The sequence below is a fragment of the Mytilus trossulus genome, chromosome 12 (assembly GCF_036588685.1).
Source record: "Mytilus trossulus isolate FHL-02 chromosome 12, PNRI_Mtr1.1.1.hap1, whole genome shotgun sequence".
NCBI lineage: Eukaryota > Metazoa > Mollusca > Bivalvia > Mytilida > Mytilidae > Mytilus > Mytilus trossulus.
The window spans coordinates 38,493,486-38,520,953 of NC_086384.1; the positions used below are offsets into that span (position 1 = coordinate 38,493,486).

General features: G+C 31.2%; 1 protein-coding gene across 11 annotated transcripts in view; it reads right to left on the reverse strand.

The window, feature by feature from the left end:
* Nucleotides 1-16,830: 16,830 nt before the first annotated feature.
* Nucleotides 16,831-27,468, reverse strand: part of LOC134692032 (uncharacterized) — a 61,998-nt gene continuing 51,360 nt past the window's right edge. For 10 of the 11 annotated variants that reach the window (XM_063552379.1, XM_063552386.1, XM_063552378.1 and 7 more), the window contains 4 exons: nt 23,419-23,506; nt 20,550-20,743; nt 18,802-18,912; nt 16,831-17,908 (listed from right to left, as the gene is read on the reverse strand). In XM_063552379.1, coding sequence (XP_063408449.1) covers nt 17,258-17,908; nt 18,802-18,912; nt 20,550-20,743; nt 23,419-23,485 — 1,023 coding nt within the window. In that variant the 5' untranslated portion in view covers nt 23,486-23,506 and the 3' untranslated portion in view covers nt 16,831-17,257. Of the gene's footprint in view, nt 17,909-18,801; nt 18,913-20,549; nt 20,744-23,418; nt 23,507-25,974; nt 26,259-27,468 lie in introns of those variants that run through there. The other variant, XM_063552377.1, reaches the window with a different exon arrangement.

Genomic DNA, 27,468 nt, shown 5'->3' on the forward strand with positions numbered 1-27,468 from the left:
ATAGCATCAATTTTCATAAAAAGAAGACTTATTTTGGATATTTTAAACAATGGAAATAAAATTTAAGTATGATTTCTATGACACTCTTTTAATTTCATGAAAAAAAACTCACTATTTTAAACTCTAAAAAGTACAAAAATCAAATGGCGGTCAATAATTTTTAGTTAAATGAAGAAATATTTGCATTTTAGGCAATGCGTACAAAAATTTTAAATCCTTTTTCTTAAAGTTAGCATATTTTATGAAGAACAGCCAATCCTGATGTACAAAAAGTACTGAAATCATATAACTGTTGATAATTTGTATCAAAATAAATCAACAACTGCATTCTAATTCCACAAAAATAAATGTTTAAGTATTTAAATTCTCAGTATATCTCAATTCTGATTAGATGACTTGTCTCAAGATGGTAAAAATGACTGATTTCAAATAAAATACCATCATTTTTCATAAAAAGAAGACTTATTTTGGATATTTTAAACAATGCAAATAAAAGTTTAGTATGATTTCTCTGACTCTATTTTAATATCATGAAAAAAAACCTATTCTTAAATCTAAAAAGTACAAAAATCCAATGGTGGTCAATAAATTTTAGTAAAATTAAGAAATATTTGCATTTTAGGCAAAGCTCGCATACAAAAATTTGATATGTTTTTCCTTACAGTAAGCATATTTTATGAAGAACAGCCAATGTTGATGTACAAAAAGTACTGAAAAATATGGCGATTAATAATTTGTATTAAAATAAAGTAATATCTGCATTCCTATTTACAAAAATAAAAGTTACAGATTCTAAATCTTATTGTTTCTAAATTCCAATTAAAAGATTTTGGATATTTTAAATAATGCGAATAAATTTTGTATGATTTCTCTGACATTCTTTAAATTTTATGAACAAACCATTAATTTTAACCTATATACAGTAAAAAAATCAAATTTCGGTCAATAATTTTCATTCAAATGAAGAAATGATTGCATTTTGGTTCAACAAAATTAAAAGTAAACAGATACTTATTCTTCAAATATTCAAATTTTATACAAAATTTGTCCTAAAAGGAATTTATAGCAACTGATTGCAATTGAAGTTACAATATTTTCAAATATGAGAAGAAAAATTTGCATTTTACGCAATGCATACAAAAATTTAGTATGTTTTTCCTAAAAAAACATTTTTTATGAAGAACAGACAATCATGATGTACAAAAAGTACTTAAAAAATATGGCGGTTAATGATTTGTAATAAAATAAAGTAATATCTGCATTCCTACTTCACAAAAATAAAACTTGAAGTATTCTAAATCTTATTGTATCTAAATTCTAATTAAAAGACTTGTCTTGAGATGTTAAAAATAACTGATTTCAAATAAAAGAGTATCATTTTCAATAAAATGAAGAACAATTTTGGATATTTTAAATAATGCGAATAAATTTTGTATGATTTCTCTGACATTCTTTAAATTTTATAATCAAACCATTAATTTTAAACTATATACAGTGAACAAATCAAATTGTGGTTAACAATTTCCTTTCAAATGAAGAAATGATTGCATTCTGGTTCAACAAAACTAAAAGTAAGTAGATACTTCTTCTGCAAATATTCAAATTTTATACAAAATTTGTCAATAAAAGGAATTTATAGCAACTGATTGCAATTGAAGTTACAATATTTTCAAATATGAGAAGAAAAATTTGCATTTTACGCAACGTGTACAAAAGTTTAATAGCTTTATCACTAAAGTAAACATATTTTATGAAGAACAACCAATCCTGATGAACAAAAAGTACTGAAATCATATGGTGGTTGATAATATTTATCAAAATATTCAATAACTGCATTCTTTTTCCACAAAATAAAAGTTTAAGTATTTTAATTCTAAGACTTATTATATCTCAATTCTAATGAAAATATTTATCTCGAGTTGTTGGAAATAACTGATTTCAAATAAAACTGTCATTTTTAAAATAAAAAAGATTTTTTTGGTAGTTTTAAACAACGCGAATAAAATTTAAATATGATTTATCTGACATTCTTTTAATTTTATGAAAAACGACCTTTTCTAAACTATAAAAAGTTCAAAACTCCAATGGCGGATTATCGGCATTTTCGTAGGTAGAAGTTCATGTTAACCGAGACATATAATACTATTATGTATTATATATGTTTCTAATGTTTACAATTTCTAATACAAAACTATTAATCAACACAAACAATTTAACGCTTTAATTAAGAATCTAATATAATTGTTATACTATTTTTACTTTTTTAATGCAACCAAATTAACGTTGTCACGGTAACTCTCACATAGGTTATTTGACTTATCTGACGAATCCTATCGGTCACTGATCACCGATCAGTCATCGATCAGTCAAACATCCGTCACCGATCAGTCACCGATCAGTCAAGTTCACGTCAAACAGTAACGCCTAAGGTTGCAAGTACTGTACCTCTAGCCAATGTAGAAAAGTAAACGCATAACAATACGTTCATTTAAAATTCAATTCAAGAGAAGTCTGAGTCTGATGTCAGAAGATGTAACCAAAGAAAATAAACAAAGTGACAATAATACATAAATAACAACATACTACTAGCAGTTAACTGACATGTCAGCCCCAGACTGCAATTTAGCTGATTGAAAGATGGTTTGATCATATGAATATCAGGCACAATCCTTCCCATAAGGGGTTTAGTATCATACCATCATAACAATATTATAAGAACATAACCCGTGTCATGCCAACAACTGGTTTTATAATAAATGTGTTTAGTTCCGATGTAAAGACCTTACAAGTGAATCAATATTAACGCCAAAATATGCAATCTTTAATAACCTGACAACAGTATCGTAACTATTTCCCTTTTTTGATAAGTCTTTTAAAAGGTTTTGTTAGTTTCTGCGGTGAATACTGACTTTTTTGTGCTTTATAAAGAATATTTCCATAAAAAAATTGGATGTGAAATACCTAAACGTATAAGAAGTCTGCATGTTGAACTATATTTACGAATGATGTCCTTATACCGATGATAAAATTTAGTAAATGTTTTGACTAGTTTGTGATATCGAAAACCCTGGTGTAATAATTTTTCAGTAATACATAAATTTCTCTCTTTAAAATCTAAAATATTCTTACAAACACGAGCGAATCGTACAAGTTGAGATATATAAAAACCGAAGATGGTGACAAGGGAACGTCACCATCTAAAAATGGATAATTGACAATAGGAAATGAAAAATCTTCTCTTGTATCATAAATTTTAGTATTAAGCTTTCCGTTAGTGATATAGATATCAAGATCGAGGAAAGGGAAGTGGTCATTGTTAATATTAGCTTTATTTAAAGTAAGTTCAACAGGATAAATTTCTTTAGTATACATACTGAAGTCGTCATTATTGAGAGCCAAAATGTCATCCAGATATCTGAAAGTATTATTAAATTTGTTTATCAGATGTTGTGTCGATGGGTGTTTTCTGATTTTTGTCATAAATTGTAACTCATAGCAATAAAAAAAAACAGGTCCGCAATAAGTGGTGCACAGTGACTGTATACGCTTTAGTCTTAGGTAAATGTTAAATAAGCTCAATACATTAATACCACTACAATAAGACTAAATAAATAAAAATCATAATTTATCATTGCAATTGTCTGGCATTTCAGAACCTTATTATCTATTTGTAGTGTTTCTGTCTATTTTGAAAGTCGTATATGGCTATAGAGTCATTCCACTTAATTTCTAAACAGTATAGGTAGATGGATGACTCGTCGTACATCCCCTTAAGACATTTTTCGGACAAAATTCTATCCATTAGATGATTGGCTTAAACCCTGCATATGCCACATCTAGTCTTAAACTCATTCCACACCCCATGTTCCCCACTTCATACCAAAATGTCCAACCACCCTCATTGTTACATAATTAGTGAAAAAAAACAATCATACTACTCGGATATGTTATGATCCAATTGGTACCCTTATAGAATTACTTTTGATACTGCTTAGAAAAAAATATCCACTCGATCACCCTTTCAGCTATCAAATAAAATGGTCCGTTGTTATGGTAGTAGATCTTCGCGATGATACGTATTTTCATGGTGAAGAATGATCCTAATTTGTTGGATTTAAATGGCTTCACAGAATAGAAAGTACATAAAATTTGTAATCTCAATATTTTTCTGAAAGTGCAGACGACAATTTATAGAACTCAGTTTTAGGTTTTCAAGATTTACGTGATAAGATAAAATTCAAAGCTACCCTGTAAGTGTATCAAACTATGCAGCTGAGGTTGCGTAATAAAAAAAACAATATAATTATTTCAACAATTTGTTGTTTCTCATTAATTTCATCATGGACACATCTGACAATGTGGTTATCAAGTGAGATAACATGGAGTGTAAATAAATACATTTTTTTTTAAATTTTGAACGTTAATCCACTTTTCCTGAAATGAGTGGGAAAATGGCTACTTTCGGTATAAAGAGTTTCCCTTGAACCTTTCAACAGTCATATGTTTATATATAATGCAAGAGATTTATAACAAATAAAAAGGTCTTTGGACGAAAAGGAGAGACTACATTCATGATTCTGAATACATAGCTATATAGAGTGATGATACCAAAGGAACACTCACAATTTATAGGGCATGGACAAAGCGGAATTTGACTGACTGCAAATCACAAGGCGGATAATGCAGGCAAAACAGAAGATGCATGACAAAGTACCCGGTCTTGCTGCTTGTGTCATTTGTCTGACTGAGTTTGTTCTTAAAGTTGTCGTGGTTTGTATCTTCTTTGTTAATAATCGAGATTTCAATATCAGTAAACAACTACTGTCTCTATTTACTTCTTAATAATATATAGTTGTAGTAGTCCAATCGATTGATGAAACAATTGTTCGGATTATGTTAAATCCTCAAACGTTGCAGAGTGTTAGTTGAGGTCATAATTAACATTAATTTTATAGCTATAGACCAAATTCAGAAAAATAAAACGGCTGCTCTGGGCGGCCATTTTTAAATTATGTCCAAAAATTGATAAAATTATTAGAAAAGTATTAAAAATATATTACTTCGACAATAATGATAAACTTTCGTATTTATTATAACAAAGAATGTCAACTGAGGACTATTGAAGTATTTAGTGGCCATTTTGGAAACGTAAATTTCCAATATATCATTATTCGATATCCGATTTTTTTTTTAATTATTACTAAGTTTTATATGCAGTTTTATATAGTAAAAGTAAAATCACAAAATTATTGAACTCCGAGGAAAATTCAAAAAGAAAAGTACCTACTCAAATGGCAAAATCAACACCTCAAAAACATTAAAACGAATGGATAACAACTGTCATATTCCTGACTTAGAACAGACATTGTCTTATGTCTGGTCTATAGAGTCTTTAATCTCGACCGGTTATCATTTAAAGCGCAATAACCGACATTTAATATAAGAGATTCTGCGATTTTATTTCTAATTTGTAAAATTATTTGTCGATTATAACCAAAAATGAATCTCGATTTCTGCATGTTTTCTTTCAATTATAAGATCGTGTATCATAATGAATTATTGCTGTCGAACTGACCGAGATAAACTAAATGACCTATAATTATTTTCACAATCAGCAAAATGAATCATAATTTGTCTTAGAAAACTCCTTGTAACTTGATCTATAGCGATACGATTCCCTACACATGCTTTAAACTTAGTGCGACAGCTTTAGACAAAGTCTGCATTAGACGTTTTGGAATCCGTTCTCACAGAACATATACAAAAAATGTATGATACAATGTATCACATTTCATCATACATTTTAGGAAGAAAAAGAAAAAAGTAAAATCACAAAAATACTGAACTTAGAGGAAAATCAATTCGGAAATTCCATAGTCACATGGCAGAACCAAATAACAAAACGCATCAAAAACAACAGAACAAGAACTGTCATATTCCTGACTTAGTACAGGCATTTTCAAATGTAGAAAACATTATAGATTAAAACAATCTATAATTATAGTTCATCTGAGTTAAATATCGTTCTTAGTACAATTTGTGTTTATGCGATTATCATGAATAATTATGTGAAAAGAGTACGTCCAGTAAGATCCCGTTTTGTCCCCAAATTTATAGCAGTTTAACAAAATTATTAAAATGTAAACTTTTAGTTATTTATTGGACAGTAAAATGCTTCTGCTACATAAATATGAGCTGTTTTTTTACAACATAATGCACATATATCAGGTACTAGCACCATTAAGTCATTCTAAATTACTGAAATCTTCACAATTCTAGCATTTTAGTTAAATTGTAGACGGTTTGCGTGTAAAACGAAAGTGGCCGCATTCGTGTTCATCCTTAATATTAAAATATAAGTTGTATTTGATGATAATACATAATATATATACAGGGTGTGGATGAACACGGATGCGGCCACTTTCATTTTTGACAAAAACCATCTGAAAAGTGAAGTTTTGCCGCATATTTGGTAGATTTTTTATAATTGAGTTTGAATCGGATCGTTTTTAATAACTAAATCACTTAAAATCTTTCACATAAACTCATTGATTCAAATGAAATAGACACTTAAGTGATTAAAAAGTGGTCAAAATCTTCTGACATATGAACCTGAAATTTTAGGCCAAAATGGGTCCTTACCGGACCTACTCATTTGCATGTCTTGGTTTAAAAAAATACAAAGAGGTATATTGAACAAGCGGTGTGTTTAAGATATGTATCCTTAAACATTTGAAGGATCCACAGTAACACCGAAACCTTCGATTACAATCGTTTTTCAAAGCTTGTACTATACAAAATATAAAAAACTACTTGTAATGAGAAAATCTAACTGTGTGAAGAACCGTACTGATTCAGACAACTAATAAGTTTAAACATATTCATTTATATTAGATTGGGAAACAAGTTATTGCGACCTATATTAATCCCTTTCTACCTCGCGGGTGTCAATGTTGTCTTGTGGCGGTATTACCTATATATATAGCATGCTCCTTTTCGAAAAGTACAAGGGTATCTTTTACGTGCAAGAGATGTGGCTCTCTTTAAAACACGCCCCACTTTTCCGACGGACTAATGTCGTTTTCAAGACCTTACTCGTAAATGTTGTCAAGCGAGAATCGAAAATTCAGTCCCTAGATTCAGACAACAAATACACTGAATGTGATATCATAATGCTGGACTTCCTGGCCATCTATCATTCATAGATTTGTTATTTCAGCAGTCGTTATTCTAAAGGCTACTTACCGACTTGATGTACTCCTTTGAGGCAGAATTCATATGGAATATTCTCATATTATTCAGTATGTTTTGTTTATTCACAAAGCGGCATGTCCTATATACATGTAAATCCGTGTGTTGGTGCAATAAAGCTATATCGATTACAAAACGTGGATAAGCTGTAGGGATCGGTACAATTTAATTTATTTCCTTTTTTTCAATTAATTTTTATGTCAAATTATTACCAGCATGTATGTCCGAAATTGAATGATTATATTTGCAAAAGTATCAAACACGTTGCAGGAAACCCTTGTGATAAATCTTAGCACACTTTGTAATTGTTTTAAAGCTGCAAGGGTTGATTCCTTACAAAACATACAAACCATCAGTGAAATTGTTTAACAACTGATTAAATGAATATAAAATGTCTATAACAAAAAGCCATTAAATAAAAAAAATGAATAATAGTTAACTTCTCTTTTACAAAAATCGTATTCAATACCAGCACGAGTTGTCTATCATTGGGCATCGCAACATTAACAGTATTATTTACCGTTGGTAAGTATAAAAATTCGTTTTTTTTTAACTTGACTCGCTTTGCACCGAATCTACTTTTGCTATGGACAATGGTAAACACAACATAAAGTGTATTTTTATACTAACTGACTGTAAATTTCTAAAATTAATCTGAAAATGTTCATCATGTGTACTGTTTTAACGTGTATAACATGCATCGAAATATATAAAAAAATAGAAGTATTTGACAAAACTCTTCAGAATATAATTGAGAAAGGAAATCGGGAATTTGTCAAAGCGACAACAACACGACCATAGTGCAGACAACAGTCGAAGGCCACCAATGGGTCTTCAATATAACGGGAAGCTCCCGCACCCGTAAGCGTCCTTCAACTGGCCCCTTAAAAAATATGTATACTAGTACAGCATGTACAGTGATAATGGACGTCATACTAAACTCCGAATTAAACACAAGAAACTAAAATAAAAATTCATACAAAACTAACAAGGTCAGAGGCTCCTGACTTGGGACAGGCGCAATATCTTTGAATCTAAATCTGTGTGCTCAGACGATTTAAAAGTTAATATTATGGCATTATTTATTTAATCCATAAGGTATATATGACATGTAAATAGCCATAAAATTGACAAAAGATCACAAGTATATTAGTCTTGTTTTTCATGAACTTGTGATCCTCAATTATCAATCCCAGTCAGTCAAACCTGACTGACACGGTGATTATTTATAACGATGTTCTAGTATACATATGTGTTGAGGGGCCAATTGAAAGACGCCTCCGGATGCGGGAGTTTCTCGCTTCATTGACGACCCATTGGTGGCCTTTGGCTGTTGTCTGCTGTCTGTTGTCCCCATTTCCATTCTCAATTTTATTTTTTATTGAAGGACAACTTAGCATATATGCAGGAATATCCAATGTGCTAAAATAGGGGGGAAAGATACAAAAGGGTCAGTCAAATGCATATAAGTATCATATCCATTAGATAATTGGCTTAAACTCCGCAGAAGCCAAGTCGTGTATTCAATCCATCCCACCACCCCATGTCTCCCACCCCATATCCCATGTCCACCAACCCCCATTGTTACATAATAAGAAAAGGAGAAACAAAACAATCATGGTTACAATTCTCGGATGTATTAATATGATCCAATCAGTACCCTTATGAAATGACAGTTGATACTGCGTAGACAAAATTATCAACCTCCCCTTTCAGATATCAAATGGAATGGTCCGTTGTTATGGTAGTATATCTTCTCAATGATACGTATTTTCATGATGAAAGAATTATCCTACCTCTTTGGATTTAAATGGTTACAAAGAATAGAAAGTACATTTGTGATCTCAATATTTATCTGAAAGTGCAGACGACAGTTGATGGCATTGTTTAGAAAACATTTTTAGGTTTTCAAGATTTAGTTCAAACTAAGTATGTAGCTGAGGTTGCGTAACTGAAAACCAATATAATTATTTGAACACTTTGTTGTTTCCCGTTAATATCATCAAGTGAAATAACATTGAGTGTAAATGAAAAAAGTATTTTAAATCTAAACGTTTATTCACATCACCTTTTTCATTAAATGAGTGTAAAAATGGCTGCTTTCGGTCTAAACAGTTTCCCTTGAAGGCTTCCGGTTGGGTCTTTCAAAGGCCATAAATAAATTATGTTTATATCTAATGCAAATGACTAATGATTTTAAAATGAACTAGTATAAGGTCATAAACTAAACCGTTCAATTGACCCTGACCTCATTATCAAGAAATGTACAAGAGCAGAATTAAGAGTCAGATATATTTTTGTTTACGAAACAACGAATGTTTAAAGTTGTGCCTTGTCGTCTACAATTATTTGACAAAGGCCTCTTGTTATTAAAAAGTAAAATCACAAAAATACTTTTCAACTGGAAAAAGCATCTAGAGCACTTGACTGCAATGATTCGAATGACTTTAACTACTATCAAACCACCCGTGCATGAAATTCTTCCCGCGTACTTTATATATCCAATCAAACAGACCTTTCTTTTAATAGCATTAACACATGTTAATAAACTAGCATCAATTTACAGTCAGGATTCTACTTCGTCAAAATTATCTCCCCATGACGCCATTTCATTTTCACAATCGTAGAAACGGAAGCCATTGTAGGGATGACGCGCTACCAATTTTGCTCTTGGAAACTGATAATTTATTCACATTGCACCATAAGGATCCTTATATGTCAGTGGTATTTTTAAAGACAAATGAAGCAACTAGTTAATGAGCATCAGTTAATAATCTGTCTGCATTGATCCAACTTAAAACTACTGTCTGATCGGTTTTCAGGTGGAATTTTCGAAAATTCATAAACATTTAATAAAAATCTAATTAAATATTTTGTGGAATTGGGACTAGATTTTATTTAGTGTATGAAGACTTTAAACTCTAGTTATCACGCACAAAAAGTTGGAATTTTTAGAAGATATGCATTTTCATCATCCAACTAGAAAGACTGTCGTCAAGTACTTTCAGTAAAAAAAATAGCTTTTCTAACACACCTTCTCTGTTTTTGTGACTCATTAGATAGGTTTTTCACTTGACCCATATATTTCATTTTTTAGTACTGTGATTTGTTTGTGTTATAAAGTCAACCTGTAGCTTAAATATATGAAAATGATAGAATCTGAAGCGAGACGATGTATGAAATATTCTTACTTTGTACGATATCAAGACAAAATACTCAACTCAAACACGCCCTAACATAAATAAGTGCACTCGATTTTCTCTTTTCGATACAATTGTTACCCGTTTTGGGGAATTTTTTCTTCAGTCACATAATGGAAGGGCAGACACGAAGATTATTGACCTAACAGATTGATATGTTTTCCGTCCGTGATATTTTTTTTTTTTAAATCGGAGGTTATGCATTTTCTTCATCCAACTTGAAAGATATCCATGTCGTCGACTTGATATCTAATTGGTCTGCTTAACTATGTACTAGATAAATTGAAAACTTATGCAAATGGTGTTTTTAAAATAAAACATCTCGTAATTGAGAAGAAAATTGCAATTTTGTTTGTTTCTATTAACTTTTAAAAAATTTGTCACTAAGGTAAACAGTACAGTACAGTACACATTTATCGCCTTCTCTAACAAACAGCTTCAATTCTTTTGTTCTATTTCAACCTGATTTCAGACTGTATATGTACAACTTTGATAAATATAAATCTCTAATCTCGACCAGTTATCATTCATAGCACAATAACGGAAATTAAATTCATGAGATTCTACGATTGTACATGTATGTCTCATTTGAAAAAAATAGTCGGTGTTATAAGTAAAAAATGCACTTTCATTTTGCATATATATTCCTTCATTTTAGGGGGAAATATACCATACTGAATACTGCCAACTGACCGAGATAAACTAAGTGACCTACAATTATTTTCATAATTAGGAAATTGTATCATGATAGTTTGTCATTGAAAAGTTCCTGGTAACATGATCTATAAAGATACGATTCTATATACATACTTTAAACTTAGCGCTAAGTCTTAATTAGACGTTCTGGAATCCGTTCTCACAGAACAGCTATGCTTTCACATTTTATCATAAACTTTAGGAAGAAGAAACAAATATAGATTAAAACAATCTATTATGATGATAGTTCAACTGATTTATATATCTTTCTTAAGACAATTTATGTTTATGCAATTATTGTGAATAATTATGTTAAATTTGCATGTCTGGTTGTAAAACAATATAAAGAGATATATTGAACAAGCGGTGTATTTAAGTATCATGCGGTGTATTTAAGATATGATACTTAATCATTCGAATGATCTAACAGTAACTGTGAAATCTTCGAATACAACCGTGTTTCATAGCTGTATCTCTACAAACATTACAAACATGTAACTATCTTACTTTGTGAAGAACAATACTGTCCAAAAACAAGTACACCGAAGGTTGAAGAGGGAGCCACTGTTTAATTTGTATGGGGGCTAGGATGAAAAATGTTGTACAGTCCTTTTATTTTTCACTCTGTTCTGTCCTGCCTTTTGTTATAAGTTAATCCTGGTTTTTTAACATAAAATGTCATCCTGCTCTTTTTTTTTTAATTCAAAACTTCTGTTATGCCTATTTTTTAAAGTTCAGCCAAGCTCTCCCTCCCCCTTCCACTTACATCAGTCAGTATTCCAGTGGTTTCTAATTATGGAACATTACTGACCGACTTGTTGTTTTTTTTCTACTCCTTATTTTTATTTACAAATCAGCATGTCCTGTATAGATGTATTTGTGTTTTCGGGCATGCCGTTAACAAAACAAGGTTTTGCAGTAGGAATCGATAGATTTTAGGCTATTTTTTTTCTCAATTCAATTTTATGTCAGTTTATTACAAACATTTTTGTCTGACATTGAACTTTTACATGTGCAAGAGTGCAGTGTGGGGAACTCCTTTGCTAACTAAAATAAAAAATTAGCAGAATTAGTAACTGTTTTAAAGCTGCGAGGGATGATTCCTTACAAAACAAAAAAAACCGTCAGTGAAATCGTTAATCAACTGATTAAATGAAAAAAGAAAGGGCTTAAATATAAAATAACCGCACAAATAAAAACTGACACTATAATGATTTACTTCTCTGTTACAAAAATAAATTGTATTCATTACCAAGACGAGTTGTCTATCTTTGGGCATCACATCAATGTCAGTAATATTTACATTTTTGCACCGAACATTCTTTGTTATGAACAATGCTAAACACAACATTAAGTGTAATCTTATACTTAATGACTGTCAATTTCTAAAATTAATCTGAAAAGGTTCATCATTTGTACTTTTTTTAACGTGACTGTATAACAAGGTATTAAAAATTAGAAGTATTTAGTAAGACTCTTCAGAAATATCGTTAAAATCAAATCTGTGTGCTCAGATGATTTTAAATGTTGGAAATGCTATGGGAGGATTTGTTTAATCCATAAGGTATATATGATATGTAAATAGCCATAGAATCAATGTGAAGTGAACTCTTCTATAGATCTATAGATATAGGAAGATGTGGTATGAGTGCATATGAGACACCACTCCATCCAAATAACAATTTATAAAAGTAAACCATTAGTCAACTTAGAATTTCGAAAGATCACAAATATATTAGTCGTGTGTTTCATGAACATGTGATCTCGGATTATCAATCCCAGTGAGTCAAACATGACTGAAACGGTGATTATTTATAACAATGTACTTAAGGAGCAACTGAGATCACCTCTTGTAATCGGTGGGGTTCGTGTTGTTTATTCTAAAGTTTTCTATGTTGTGTCATGGGTACATGTACTATTGTTTATCTGTTAGTCTTTTATATTTTTAGTCATGGCGTTGTCAGTTTATTTTCGATTATAAGTTCGACTGTCCCTCTGGGATCTTTCGTCCCTCTGGGATCTTTCGTCCCTCTTTAAGCATATATATATGCAGGAATATCAAATGTGTCCAAAAAAAAAGAGGCGAAAGATACCAAAGGAACAATCAAACTCATAGATCTAAAAATAAACTGACATTACCATGGCTAAATCAGAAAAAGACAAACAGACAAATAGACTCAGCAACACGAACCCCATCAACAACTAGGAGTAATCTCATGTAAAATATTTTGCCACAATACACTCCATTTTCTCTTCATGAATGACTTCAATACCTCAAATATTTCAATAAGGAGCTCAATGCCTTATCAATATTTTTAGCTTATTTTGTTCCTTAGCTAATGTTCTTTCGACTTATAGTATCAATTTTAATTTCTTGATCTCGAGCAGTGCATAATAAATTATGACCTGGAAAATATTTACCAATATAAGTGAAATATCACTTTGCGATTCCTATGTAAGCCTTTGCTTTGCCACTATTAAAAACAAATGCAGAATGTGAAAATAGTCAATATAAACAAATGAAAAAGTCATGACTGATATATAGTTGAAAATAAAAATGCAGGACAGATATTACAACTAATCCTGGACATTTTTTTTTATTCCGACCCCATCACCCATAAAATCAAATGGTAGCTTCCTAAATGAACATCTACAGAACCTATAGAAATATTCAATATTAAGAATACTTGCATTGGACTAAAATAAAAGAGTCTGGCAAACATAGTAATTTGCATTATAACTGTATAACCGGGACGAACTGTCACAGTGGACTCGACTGACTTAAAGACAAAAAAAAAAATACCTACCAAAAAGTATTGTCATTAACATCAAGGTTAATGGAAGGGAATCTCAGCTGGTTTCAGTAATATTTTTATCAATTTATGATATGCAGGAGTGTGACATGACTTCAATGGATAAAACTGTTAAATAAAGAAAATAAATTATATAAAGTTAAGATTTACAACATTAATTAGGTACTAAAACTCCATGCTAAGAATGTTAAGAAGTCAACTCCAAATTGTATTATATATGGAGAACTAGGTAGATATCCTATTGATGTATTTATTAAAAGTAGGATGATTGGTCTATGGAAAAGATTCATGTGTAGTAAGCAAGATAAGATTTCATCTATTTTGTATAAATTGTTATACACCATGCATAACAGAAATATGTACCATTCAGAATGGGTACGTTGTGTTGAAAATACTCTAAATGAATGTGGTTGTTCTGAATATTGGTTAACTCAAAATGTGTCTAAATCTGTCAACCTAGCTAAGATTGTAAAGCAAAGGTTATGTGACCAATTCAAGCAGAAATGGTGTGCTACTGTGTATGAATCACCTAAATGTTTCAATTATAGAATTTTTAAAAGAAAGCATTGTTTTGAAAAATATTTAATAGAACTTCCTACAGATTTAAGGAAATCTTTATGTAATTTTAGATGTGTTAATAATAAACTGCCAGTTGAAAAGGGCAGGTTTTGGGGAATAGCAAGAGATGATAGAATTTGTGATATTTGTGACTGTAACTCATTAGGTGATGAATTTCATTATTTATTCCAATGTTCTTATTTCAAAAACGAGAGGAAAATGTTATTGCCAAAAGAATTCACTACAAATCCAAATGTTGATAAATTTCATGCTTTGTTTAACTCAGACAATTATAATGTAATATTCAAAGCTGCAAAATTTTGTAAAATCATACTTTCTTTAGTAAAATGATTGAAGTTACTGTTTATATAATATGTTCGTCTTCCATATATTTGGAAATGTATATCATGTATATATGTTAACTTGTTCATTTAATCAACCTATTTTGTTATATTGTGTTAAATTGTATTCAATTGTATTTGTTCACATACCCTGGTTAAGGGTCTTGAGAAATAAAAACTTGAAACTTGAAACTTGAAACTTGAATGCCAGCGGCAAAACTTTAAAAAATTGGAACCTTCTTACCAAACTAGCATGATTTAAAAATAAACATTTTTTTTAAAAAATATTTGACCTTGAAAATCACAGGTTAAGATTTACAGTGGTGCATATGACAGATCAAGATGCATATGTTCCCTTGTGGCAAATATCATGCCAAATATCATACATGTAAGTCAATGTAAAATAATAAAAAAGTCATCGGTCGGACAAGGTTCTAGAAAAAGAATCAGAAGACGAAGAAAAACTACTAAAACGTAAAATAAAATTGTCCATGAACTTTCATTCAAAAGTGTAGAGATAATATATTTTTGTTATTTTCATCAACAATGTAATCCCAAAATCACGTCATTGTACTGAATACTCATGTACTATTTATCACTGGACCTAAAGGCAAACAACAGTCGATCACCCAAAGCATTTCAAGGTTTAAAGTACATTCCATTTGTGGTCTACGTCATCATATTTAAGGGAGCTACCATTTGGTTTTTAAGGGGGAAAGGGGAGGGGGCGTGTGAGCTAGAAGGAAATTGAAAAATGGCAGGATGAGCAACTTGACTAAAAAAAGGTATGACCGATTAAAGAGATAAATAAAAAGACAGGACAGTGGTTGCAGGACAAAATCGTTCATCCTAGACCCTTCCAAATGGTAGCTTCCTGAAGAGGTTCGTTGAGAGTGCTATAGTTGTATTATGAATCCGAAGCGACACTGATGTCAAAATCACTGACTACAACTTTCAAAATATATATGTGTTCCGAATTTTCCTTGCAAAATATCATTAGTCGCTTACATTAGCATCGGAACTTGTCTTGCAGTAGTGGCATACATATTTCTTCCATATCAATAGGTTTTGAATAGTCGAAACGCATGCGCATAGTTCGGTTAATATAGAAAAAAACATGCAAAAAACTGTACCAATCATACCACATTTTTATATTTTTGTAAAAATAAACTATATAAATAACAAACCATACAGTGATAACTTCGAATGCAAGTTTTTAAACATCTAAAAGTCACACAATTGTCTTGACTGTGACTTTTTCAAAATTTAGGGGTTTTTTTTAAGAAAAAAATATAAATGGAGATTATATACAAGTATTTATTAGTAAAAACTTCGTCATTCAAGTATTACCCTAAGTATTCATTTTTGTTTGTGTATGAAATGTGAACCATCATACGACTTCCAGTTTGAATTAAGCTAGCAGTTTCTAAAAAGAAAATTGAACAGCTGATCAGGTACGAACAATTGTTATTATTCACATACTTTTGAGTACATGACGTATATTTTTTTCTAAGGAGGTATTTGAGTTTGTAGTGAAAACAATTCCCTAGCTACGTTGTACGACCTGTTTTTAAACGCCAGTGCCATATATGCAGAATGCCTTTAAATATTTATCGGTTGAGAATTAGAGAGTAAACATTCAAACAATTGATGCCTCGAACGAAGTCTCAGAGTGTTTTCAGTTCGTGTTTAGATTGTTTGTATGCTGTCTAAATATTCTAAGTAAAACAAGAGCCAAAGATACCAGAAGATCATTCAAACTTATAGATAGAAATAATCAGACAAAGCCATGGCTACAAAAGAAAAGGTCAGACAAATAAAAGACTTAGTACAAAAAAATACAACATAGAAACATAGACTTGGCAACACGATCGTCACAAAAATCTGGGGATGATCTCAGGTGCTGCGGAAGGGTAAGGAGATCCTGCTACACACATGGCACCTGTCTAAGTATTTAAGTTAAACACACAATACCATAGAATTCTTTATTCATTAAAATTTTACTAACAACAACAATATGATAAATTACAAAATATCACGTAAAAACTATATATTCCTGAATATACGTATACTGTACATGTTGTATAATCAGAACTAATGGATAGTGCATGCTATTAACATGTGTTATAAGAGATCAATATCAGTACTACAGTGCGAACAGACCTTGCGAGAGCTTTATAGCCAGTCAAGGTCGTTAAAAAATCAACATCAGTACTACAGTGCGAAAACATGCGAATGCCTATATATTAGATATATATATAGATGTATACATACAATATAAACAAAACATGCCAAATATTTGTGAAATCTGTCTCAATGCATCGTTTATCATTAAAGCAAAGTTTCATCATTACATTTAAAATAAGGGACTAATTGCAAAACACTTAATTTGCATTTATCACAAATGAGCTGATTCTTCAATGTGTTTAGGTTTTTGATCAGTATCAATTGTTTTCCTTTTCATTTCTATAGAGTAAACCTTTTCATTATGTCCATTCTTCAGAATTCCTTTCCCTCTACCATCACTTGATAGTCCTGAGTCAGAATCGTCGCTATGATGTTTCTTACTTAATTGAAGCATATTATCCGCGTCATCTAATTGTTCCACATGACTTGCAATTGCCATTAAATCATTTGACAATTCGTTTTTTTCTCGCTCAACTTCTTGTTCAAGACGATAACCATAATTGTCATAAAAATCACCTTCGGTCATTGCTCGGTTTTTCAGCCCAGGAACCGTGGAAGTCTGGCTTTCAACCATGTGCACTGTTAGATTTGATTGACTTCCCTTTTCTCTTGCTATTTCCCGGTCTAGAGCGGAAGGGTGGCTTCCGAACTTCCAAACAGGTTTGCCTTGTTTTACACGTCGCTTAGCCCGAACAACAAAAGGGATCAATAAAGCAAACACTACAATAAGACAGATTAAAACTCCAGCAAATACGGCTGCTGTTGTATTATAGCCATAATTCTCCTCGGGCTTGTGTTTTGCAGCAAGAACAATAAAGGGTACTGGATCCGAAACTAAATCATCAAGTCTGAACATTACAACCTAAATAAAAATACAAAGTTAGATAATTATTAATTTTTTATCAGCTAATTCACAATTATTTTTATATATACTTTTAATGTAGTATAAAAAAGATTAATAAACAAATGTCACAGGTTAAAGGAGGATTAACTTAGGTGCCCGCAAAGATGTTTAACCCTGCAACAATCTGCAGGTGTCTGTCCCAAACCAGGAGCCTGTAACTCGGTGGTTGTTGATCGTTGCTGTATATCATATTTTGTTTTTCGTTTATTGTGTTAAAAAATCAGTCCGTTTGTTTTCTCGTTGGAATTGTTTTCATTTTTTACAGTATAAGTTTTGCTTATTTTTAAAGGCCGCTGTCTCATTTGCAATCAGTCGACATCTCCTTATTTTGTATACTTAAATAAATATCGACAATATAAATAGTTTCAAGGGATTTTTTTTACTAAACAGAAATTGTTTTCGAGCTGAACGCGAACATTTTTTTTCATTTATTCTACGCTTCCGAATAGATTGTATTTTTCAAAATGTTACCCTATAAGCTAGGTGTGTCGAAAATCCGGATTCTTCATATCTTGTTTTTTCATCTGCTTGACCAGAATATTTTGTTCATCAAATTGGGGATCAGAATTATTTTTTAGGAATTTTTTTTTAACTCCATGCCCCCTAGCCCCCTAGCCCCCCACACACACTTAAAGTTAAATGGGCGGGCCCTTATTGTGGATCAAAAATTAATAGTACTAACAATTGTTTGAATTTGATTTAGTTACCCACACACCGGTTTTTCGGCAACTTTTTTCATTGTATAAATATATAAAGATGTTAACCTTATTAATAACATCTCCTTTTCCCTCATCAAGAAACATTTTTTGTCTTTCTTTTTTTTTTATCTTAGTTACTTTTACAACACTTACATAAAACTCATAAACCTGCTTGTGATCAAATGTTTCTGTGTTATTCACAATGATGAAACCATTTTCATCTACCCGGAAGGCATCTGTATTTTCTGCTACGTATTCTTCATCCTGTAAGTGTAATTTAAATTTTATTTAAATTTACAACCAGATTCCTTTTTGTCAAAAAAACCTTGTCAAACAACTTAACATACTATCCACACTGATCTGTGTCCACACTTGTTAGAATATAACATAAAATAAATTTCTAGCTTTTGCTTTATTCAAGAAATCAATGATCTTATTTCTTATTCGATAATTCTATTTCTTTTATTAATAATATCAAAGCTACCAAAGCCTCATTTTCAAAAGTCTTCTTTTATAGAGACTTGTTTTTCCATTTACTTGTGTACAAAAATGGTGTGTATATACCGTTTAGTACACTCTTTTAAAGTTATATTTAAATATTTAGGGATATAAGTGGTAACTTGTCCTTTATGTTTGTCAGTGTTGATATGGAACTGTACATGTATATAAACTTTCCAATGTTGATTTAATAACTAGCGTTAGTGTGACCATTCAGGCTATAATAGAATTATGAAGCCCAGATCTTGGTGGTGTTCGTGTTACTTCAGTTAATAAAAAAATATAAAAAATAGAGTAAACACTTGAATAATTAAATGAATAAATAAATTGATGAATAAGTTAATAAATAAAGAAAACAAAACAATATAAACATGATTTTATATTATATAAAACATAAAATAAAAAATATAAATAAACACGAAGCCACCAAAAGTAGGAACAGGAAAAAAGCTAGGCCAAGCAAACAGCATTGAGCCGCAGCAACGTTGTCCAGGTACATCAGCAGCTAAGTAAAGAGCGGAAAATTTTGATATTGTCAAGTGTGTATGTGAATTTTGATTTTGTCAAGGTGTATGTGAATTTATTTGCCAAATATTTTCTAAAACCCGACTTATGCCTAAATTTGTGTATGTGAGTTTTGCTAAAATAATTAGTAAGATTGCCCTAGATTTGTAACCAAGCCGTCTTGTATCAATATTTTCACTGATATTAATCTTCCATTACTTTATTTTTTTTAATTTGAATTTTAAAAAAACATGTTAATGAAACAAAGGACTAAAATAAATTGATAAAAAAAAATAGCATAAGAAAAATACATGCCCTGTATAGTATCCTGATCGAATGATTGTATCTCACAATCTCTCCGTCTTTCAAAAACTAATGACAAAATAATGTCCTATTACCAAATATTGATAAGTTAATTTTATAAATTTATAAAATAAAAGTTAACCTACCCCTCTAAAATTTCGGGATCGAACTTCTACTTATTGAATTTTAAAAAAGTTATGTTAAAAAAAGGACTAAAATAAATTGATAGACATAAACATTTTGGCTAGATGCATTGAATTAGGGTTGAGATCTCACTAAACATGTAAAACCCCGCCACAGTTTTACGCCTGTCCCAAGTCAGGAGCCTCTGGTCTTTCTTAATTTTATATGTTTTCTTTTAATTTTAGTTCATTTATCATATGATTTGGAGTTTAGTGTGACGTCCATTTTGTTTGAACTAGTACACAATTTTATTTAGGGGCCAACAGAACCATCTCCGTGTACGGAATTTCTCGCTGCGTTGAAGACCCTCGGTTCCCTTCGGTTGCTGTCTGCTCTTTGGTCGGGTTGTTGTCTCTTTGGTACATTCCCTATTTAATTCTCAATTTAACATCTTATTTAAACATAAAACTTACCCCTGTAAAATTTCCTGATCGAACTATTACTTGTAGGTATTTTACAACCTTTCCGTCCTCTAAGAACTGGTGACCTTCGACAGGTTTAACAAGAACTTTAGATCCCTCTTTTATTTCAGAATCAACATAGCCTTCTATTGCATTTCCTGCATTGTCGAGGTCAAATGGATAGTCAGGTTTGTGGAGCGTGTGGTCTGAAAAGGTATAACGTAACACTATGGATATTTTTTTGGTAGTTTTTTGAGATTTTTTAATTCAATTTTATATTTATTTAAAGAGGATTGTCAACAGCCAGAGGCTATATATAGTTGTCAAAGGTACCAGGATTATAATTTAGTATGCCAGACGCGCGTTTCGTCTACTTAAGACTCATCAGTGACGCTCATATGTGTTAGTCAGACTCTCCTCAATATAGATATAAACAGATTCATAATTAACAAAGCTTTTTTTTTTTTTTAAGTTTACAAATATGCAAAACACAAGACAAGACAATGTGTACAGGACAAGACATACGAATGTAATTTGATTACACATCCATCCGATCACTTGCTCATTCTTACTGATTTGATTCACTTATATAAATATCTAAGACAAAAGGCATGAATTAGACAGATTCAATAATTTACAACGATACAGATATAGCACTAGACAAAGTTTATAGACACTGAAATGATTTACATGTTTACTAAAAATTATAATTTAAAAAAATACATTATAAAAATTATCATGAAACTTTTATTATACGAAAACACAAGATTAAATAATAAAAAAATGAATGAAATTTAGATAGACTAGATTTTCACTAGTCTTTTACCTTTGGATGAACCACAAAAGTTATTGGAACTTATTTCTAGTGAGGTCCTTTTGTAACTTCATATCTTAATGTGTTTTTCAGAATGATAACAGAACCAAGACATACAAAGGCATTTGTATACCAAGATATTAAAAATTATCGTTTTGTGTAAACTTCTTTTTGAAAAAATATGCAAATGTATAAACATGATTAACCACGTCGCATTTTTGCGCCTGTTCCAAGTCAGGAGCCTCTGGCCTTTGTTAGTCTTGTATTATTTTAATTTTAGTTTCTTGTGTACAATTTGGAGTTTAGAATGGCGTTCATTATCACTAAACTAGTATATATTTGTACTTAGGGGCCAGCTGAAGGACGTCTCCGGGTGCGGGAATTTCTAGCTACATTAAAGACCTGTTGGTGACCTTCTGTTGTTGGTTTTTTTTATGGTCGGGTTGTTGTCTCTTTGACACATTTCCCATTTCCTTTCTCGATTTTAGAGAAGCTCTCGTTGCGATATTGTTTGTCAAAGTATATTGAGTTTTCAAACGTAAGGAACACACATATCAATCAATCAACCAAACATTCATATATTTTTTTTAAAGTCTTTTACTACACTGCCATTGTATATGGAGGAATGTTGCCCAGAGCAGTATAGGTTATGCATGAACGCGCAAGTTCAATATTACTTAATGTGTGGGGCGATGTTCTGCAAAATGTGTGCAATAATATTTTTTATATATAATAGTATCAAATATTTCTACAAAATTGTGTTGATGCGCAACGAAAGTTCAATTTCAGCCAGCTTTTAATGTCTCGTTTGGTTCTATGTAAATATCGTATTACTCGAGTCCTGTGTCGAGAACGAACAAGACCTAAGGAAAAAACATATGTTGCGGATCCCAGAGTAAGCGCCCCTCCCCTTATGAGGAAAACATTGGTTAAATTGATTATATATGGAATCACTGCAGCATGACTGGAGTCCCCTCTTAGAGTATTCAGAACAACCCCAACCCGTTTCCACCTTTATCGAAAATTTCTGGATCCGTAACATTACTTTTTATGTATACATGTACAGGAAGACCGTTAAAATATCGACATATACTATGTTTTCTTTTTATACTAAATATTCTGCATGTCATATTTGTTTCTTTACATTATTTTGTAATATTATCACAGATATATATTCTATAGATTTTCTTTAAGAAAGGGAAAGTTTTATTCAATAACTGTCAATGTACTACATGTTTACCCGTCAAACATCAAATTATTAAAATACATGTATAATTAATCGCCGATTACATCCGGGTTCTCAATGAAGGAAGAAAAGTACATGTATGTTTGCATTTTATTCTACCAGTTCAAATGCATGTTTGAGTTTTATAGTTTTATTATAAATATTATACACCTGGCTATTCATATACTACGAAAATCATGAAACTGTATCATTTCTTTACATTTTATCGCTATTATTAGGCACGAAATAATCCATCTGCACAATTTAAATGTTTTCAAATTTCCATTAATTTTTTACTCTGGAAGTTAGAAATTTAAGGAAAAACGACTTTTAGAAAGTGTTATATTCATTTTGAAGAGTAACATGACGATGATGCATATCTTTTGACGAAAAAGTTTAAACCCAGAAGAAACATTATTCATATTCTAGCCCAATCAGGACCAGTCTTATACAAATCTCTATAGTAAACACATTATATTTGTATGAAACATCTCAACCCCTGGTTATTGAAACCATATTAGTCTTCTTCTACGCAATTCGATCCATTCTCTCTCTCTCTCTATCTTGTTATGAATTATTTACTTTTAATTATCTTTAACATTTTCATTTTACATATAGATTAAACATGGAACATATACATTTGTATATTGACTATATTTAGATATACTGTTTCCGGATTAAACATAGACAAATTAGAAAAACGAAGTTGGAAATGCTAGCTCGAAAATAAATTAAAAAAATATCACGTTTGGTATAAAAATGTAGAATTATTAACATTAGCTCAAATACTGCTACATTTATAATGTATATATCTATGTTTTACGTCAAATATTAGAACTTACCACAGTAGCAAAGAGATACCAACAGGATTATTAAATAAAGACAGCAGGAATAAGTTGTTCGGACCATTTCTATTACAGTTTACACAGTCTGAAAAAAGATTATATAAATTATACATGTATGTTATACAGTTGATTTTATATATTTTTGAACAATGATGCTTATCTAAATAGAACAGTTGCTCTAATTTAGTCATCTTGTGTAAGCACAGACTTGCCAAGTATATATTTATATCACAATGAATGTATATTTATATCACAATGCATTTAACAGACACGTGAAGTTTACTGCTGGAAAGTCAACGGACATAAAATTTATACGAAGATCAAACATTTTAACACGAGTTAATGAGTCTTTTCACTGATTAAAAGACAAATCAGGAAATAAACGTTGGCATTTAAATAGCTAGTTGTCGACTAGACACGTGATATCTAAGTTATAAATTCATTATAGGTCAATGTGAGTCTATAAATATTGTTAAAAATAGGTATGGTAGAATGCTCAAGATTTAATTGTAATTTATAATATATGTACTTAAGTTCAATCAGGTTATGACTTAGAAAAAGCTTTTTTTAATTTTAAAAGCAGTCATCAACGACACTGGGTACATTCCCTGTTCTACCTTTAGGATTTCCAATTACTGGGAGTACCTCATACATGTAAAAGGTAACTTATTGCTAGCTAGACAGGGTACATTCCCTGCTTTACCTTTTGGACTACCAATTACTTAGTACCAGAAGTGCCTCAAAAAGGGTATTGTTTTATAGCTTGACTTGGTGCATTCTTGTTCTACCTAATAAACATCCAATTACTGGGACTGTCTCATAAAAATCAATATACAATAGAGAGGTCCTCAGTGGCGGATCCAGGAATTTTCATAAGTGGGGGCCCACTGACTGCCATAAGAGGGGGCGCGCTCCAGTCACGCTTCAGTGGTTCCCTATATAAGCAACCAATTTTTTTTCCAAAAAAGGGGGGGGGGCCCGCCCCCCCCTAAATCCGCCTCTTGTCCTAGAATGAAGACAGGCAAGATTGAACTGTAACTCGGTGTGATATATGGGCATTTTAGCTATAGTAGGACCCTAAAGATGTTGTTGATAAGAGCGTTTGCCGTACGAAGAGGGTGTAACACTGTAAAGCAGGCATTATACTTAACGTCCCAATTCCGACAGGACGTTGCTATGTATTTATACCTCCCGCAAGGTCACACTGACACCCCATATTAGCAAAGGTTTTAATGCATTATTAAGAACAAATAATGTTGTTTCAAACCACAAAAAAAACCTGATTGTAATTTTTAAAATAATGCACATTCATCAACACTGGAACCTTTTAACCAGCAACACTTTGTGTAGTTTTCACAATTTGCATTTTCAAGTATGCATACCACATCTTCTTTTTTATATGATAGTTTCAATTTAGTCTTAAATACAAGCAGCAAAAAAAGAATCGACGCTATATAACTTTTTTGCGCGCAATATATCAATCGCAATGTTGATAAATAAAAGTAAGGAAACGTGGTATGATTGCAAATAAGACATATATCCTACGGCGACTAAAATAAAAGGATGTTTATGCTACGAGGAACTGTATGGCCTTCGACATGTACAATGTACATATTTTTCGTAATCTATACATCGGAAATAGTTTATGGTTAGGTTTAACATCGGACTTCTTGACAATTAAAATCTTGAAACATGCATGTGACCTGTAGTTGTTATTGTCTGTGTCATTTTGGTATTTTGGTGATAGTTGTCTCATTGGCAATCATACCATATCTTTTTTTTTATATGTAATAATTAACTATCACAACAGACGAAACAAATAGACAGACAATCGACCTCGTAGACAAAATGGACGTACAAACAGCATTGCATGAACATCACGTGGTTAATATTGGTGCGGGGAGACAATGAGTTGGGGTGAGACCGGATAAAAGTGCGAACACTCCTTTTCTGTCTGTCGTGAGATACACAATCAACACTCACACATCCCAGAGTTATTAAAAAGCATAGAGAATTGTCAAAATTTTACCAGAGATTTTGTTCTCGTTTTTTTCCCCACTAGATCGAAATAAACATAATCAAGTGTTGAACCAGAAACATGCATTTTAAGTGGCAACATTTAATTGTTTTAATCTTCAGCGAAAAATATAGGCAAACATATGTACTAGTATCCATAATAATGAAAAAAAAGAGAGACATTTATTTTTAATACGAGTCCTCTAAAGGAACAGGTAGAAGTTATTTACATTTATATACAATGAACAAACTATGCGATTAAAGAAGACTTATGTGAGTTTTATTACAAAAATGCAAAGTATACCCCAAAAAAACAAAATCGAGATTTTTACACACATTTCATCTTATCATCATAATTCAAGATCATTTAAATTTAACCATGCTTGTTGATGAACTTCTTAAACTTATATTTCTTAAATGTGTATTGTATTGTTATATGATTATTTCTTTAAATACATATTGTTTTAACTAACACATTTTGAGTTTTGATACGAACTAAGATAAGACAGGTAAAAAAGATATTACAAGATAACTTACCAATTCTGTTTTCTATAAATTCTTATATTCCTCAAAACGATAATTATAAGATTCCAGATGCAGTTATAATTATATTTTCTTTTTTGTCTATCATTTGCCTTTAGTATATTCTATAAGTTTTAATTTCTATGGAGATGTTTAGCACGAGGTAGGAAATGTTAAGAACCAAGACTGAATCATACACAGTTCAGACGTGTCCTCCGGGTGTTATACTCTTGTCAATTATATAAATTAGAAACTACCGGAAACAACCCGTAACAACCCGGAACATACAGCACTCTGTACATGTACATGTATCGAACCTTTAAATGCTTTTATATCAAGTTACGATAGACGTTTAATATATATTAAGAAACGGGGGATGAGTCGGCAAACTAAACTTTCAAGTTTGTCCTACGTATGTTTGTGTATGATAATTTCATTCATTTACATCTACGCATTTCCTAAGTTATTTTACTTAATTTAGGAAGATTATATTTTAAGTAAATTTGATTATAATATATCGCAGTATCAGTATAGATCATACGATACTCCGACATGGTACCTTTCTTCATTGTGTCCTTGATCTAGGAACAGTATATTTAACATATATGTTTGTTTCCGAAATGTAGGACATATAGTTTTCTATATCATTTTTTTTAAGAATAACACCAAAAACAGAAACCCGATGATTTAGCCATGGCGTTGACAATTTATTTTCGATCTATGAGTATGACTGTCCGTCTGGCATCTTTTGGTTTTCTATATCATTTTTTTTAAGAATATCAACAAAAACAGAAACCCGATGATTTAGCCATGGCGTTGACAATTTATTTTCGATCTATGAGTGTGACTGTCCATCTTTTGCCCCTCTTTTAGATCTCGGTAAATTTGTTCATCGGAAATTAAACAACCATAATAACATAGGAATCTCAATCTCATATAAAAAAAAAGATATTATAATTAAAATCTTATTAAAAATTAAAAAAAAAATATAAAGTTAAAGTAAATACTGAAAAACTGTTTTACTTTTATTATTTGAATGCACTTGATAAAAAGTTTGTGTGTGTGTGTGAATTTATTCGGAGTTTTTTCTTTTTTACGGCAATCAAATACGAATTCAGTGTTGTATTGAATTGTTCATAAACATGCCTAGGCGGTTCTCTCCAGGCACCACGGCTTCCTCCAACCAAGTCAAAATTGGCATTAAACTCAAACACTAAAATATCTAATTAGTTTTTAAACATGCAGCTATTAAATCAGATTACATGACTGTATGGTTTTGATTTGAAATTTCTTTTTAAATTCTAAACTCACAACATTAGCCTTGTAATTCTCTGTACTTATATTATCAGACCCATGCATGGTTTAAGTGTTGTCCGCTTCATGTTTTTGTGTGTATAAATCCAAACATTACGACTTCCTCAATACTTCAATTTCTTCTTAAAAGTATTACTTATTCATTATCAAAATATGACTTATTATAAATTTATCTTATAGAACGCCAAAAAAGGA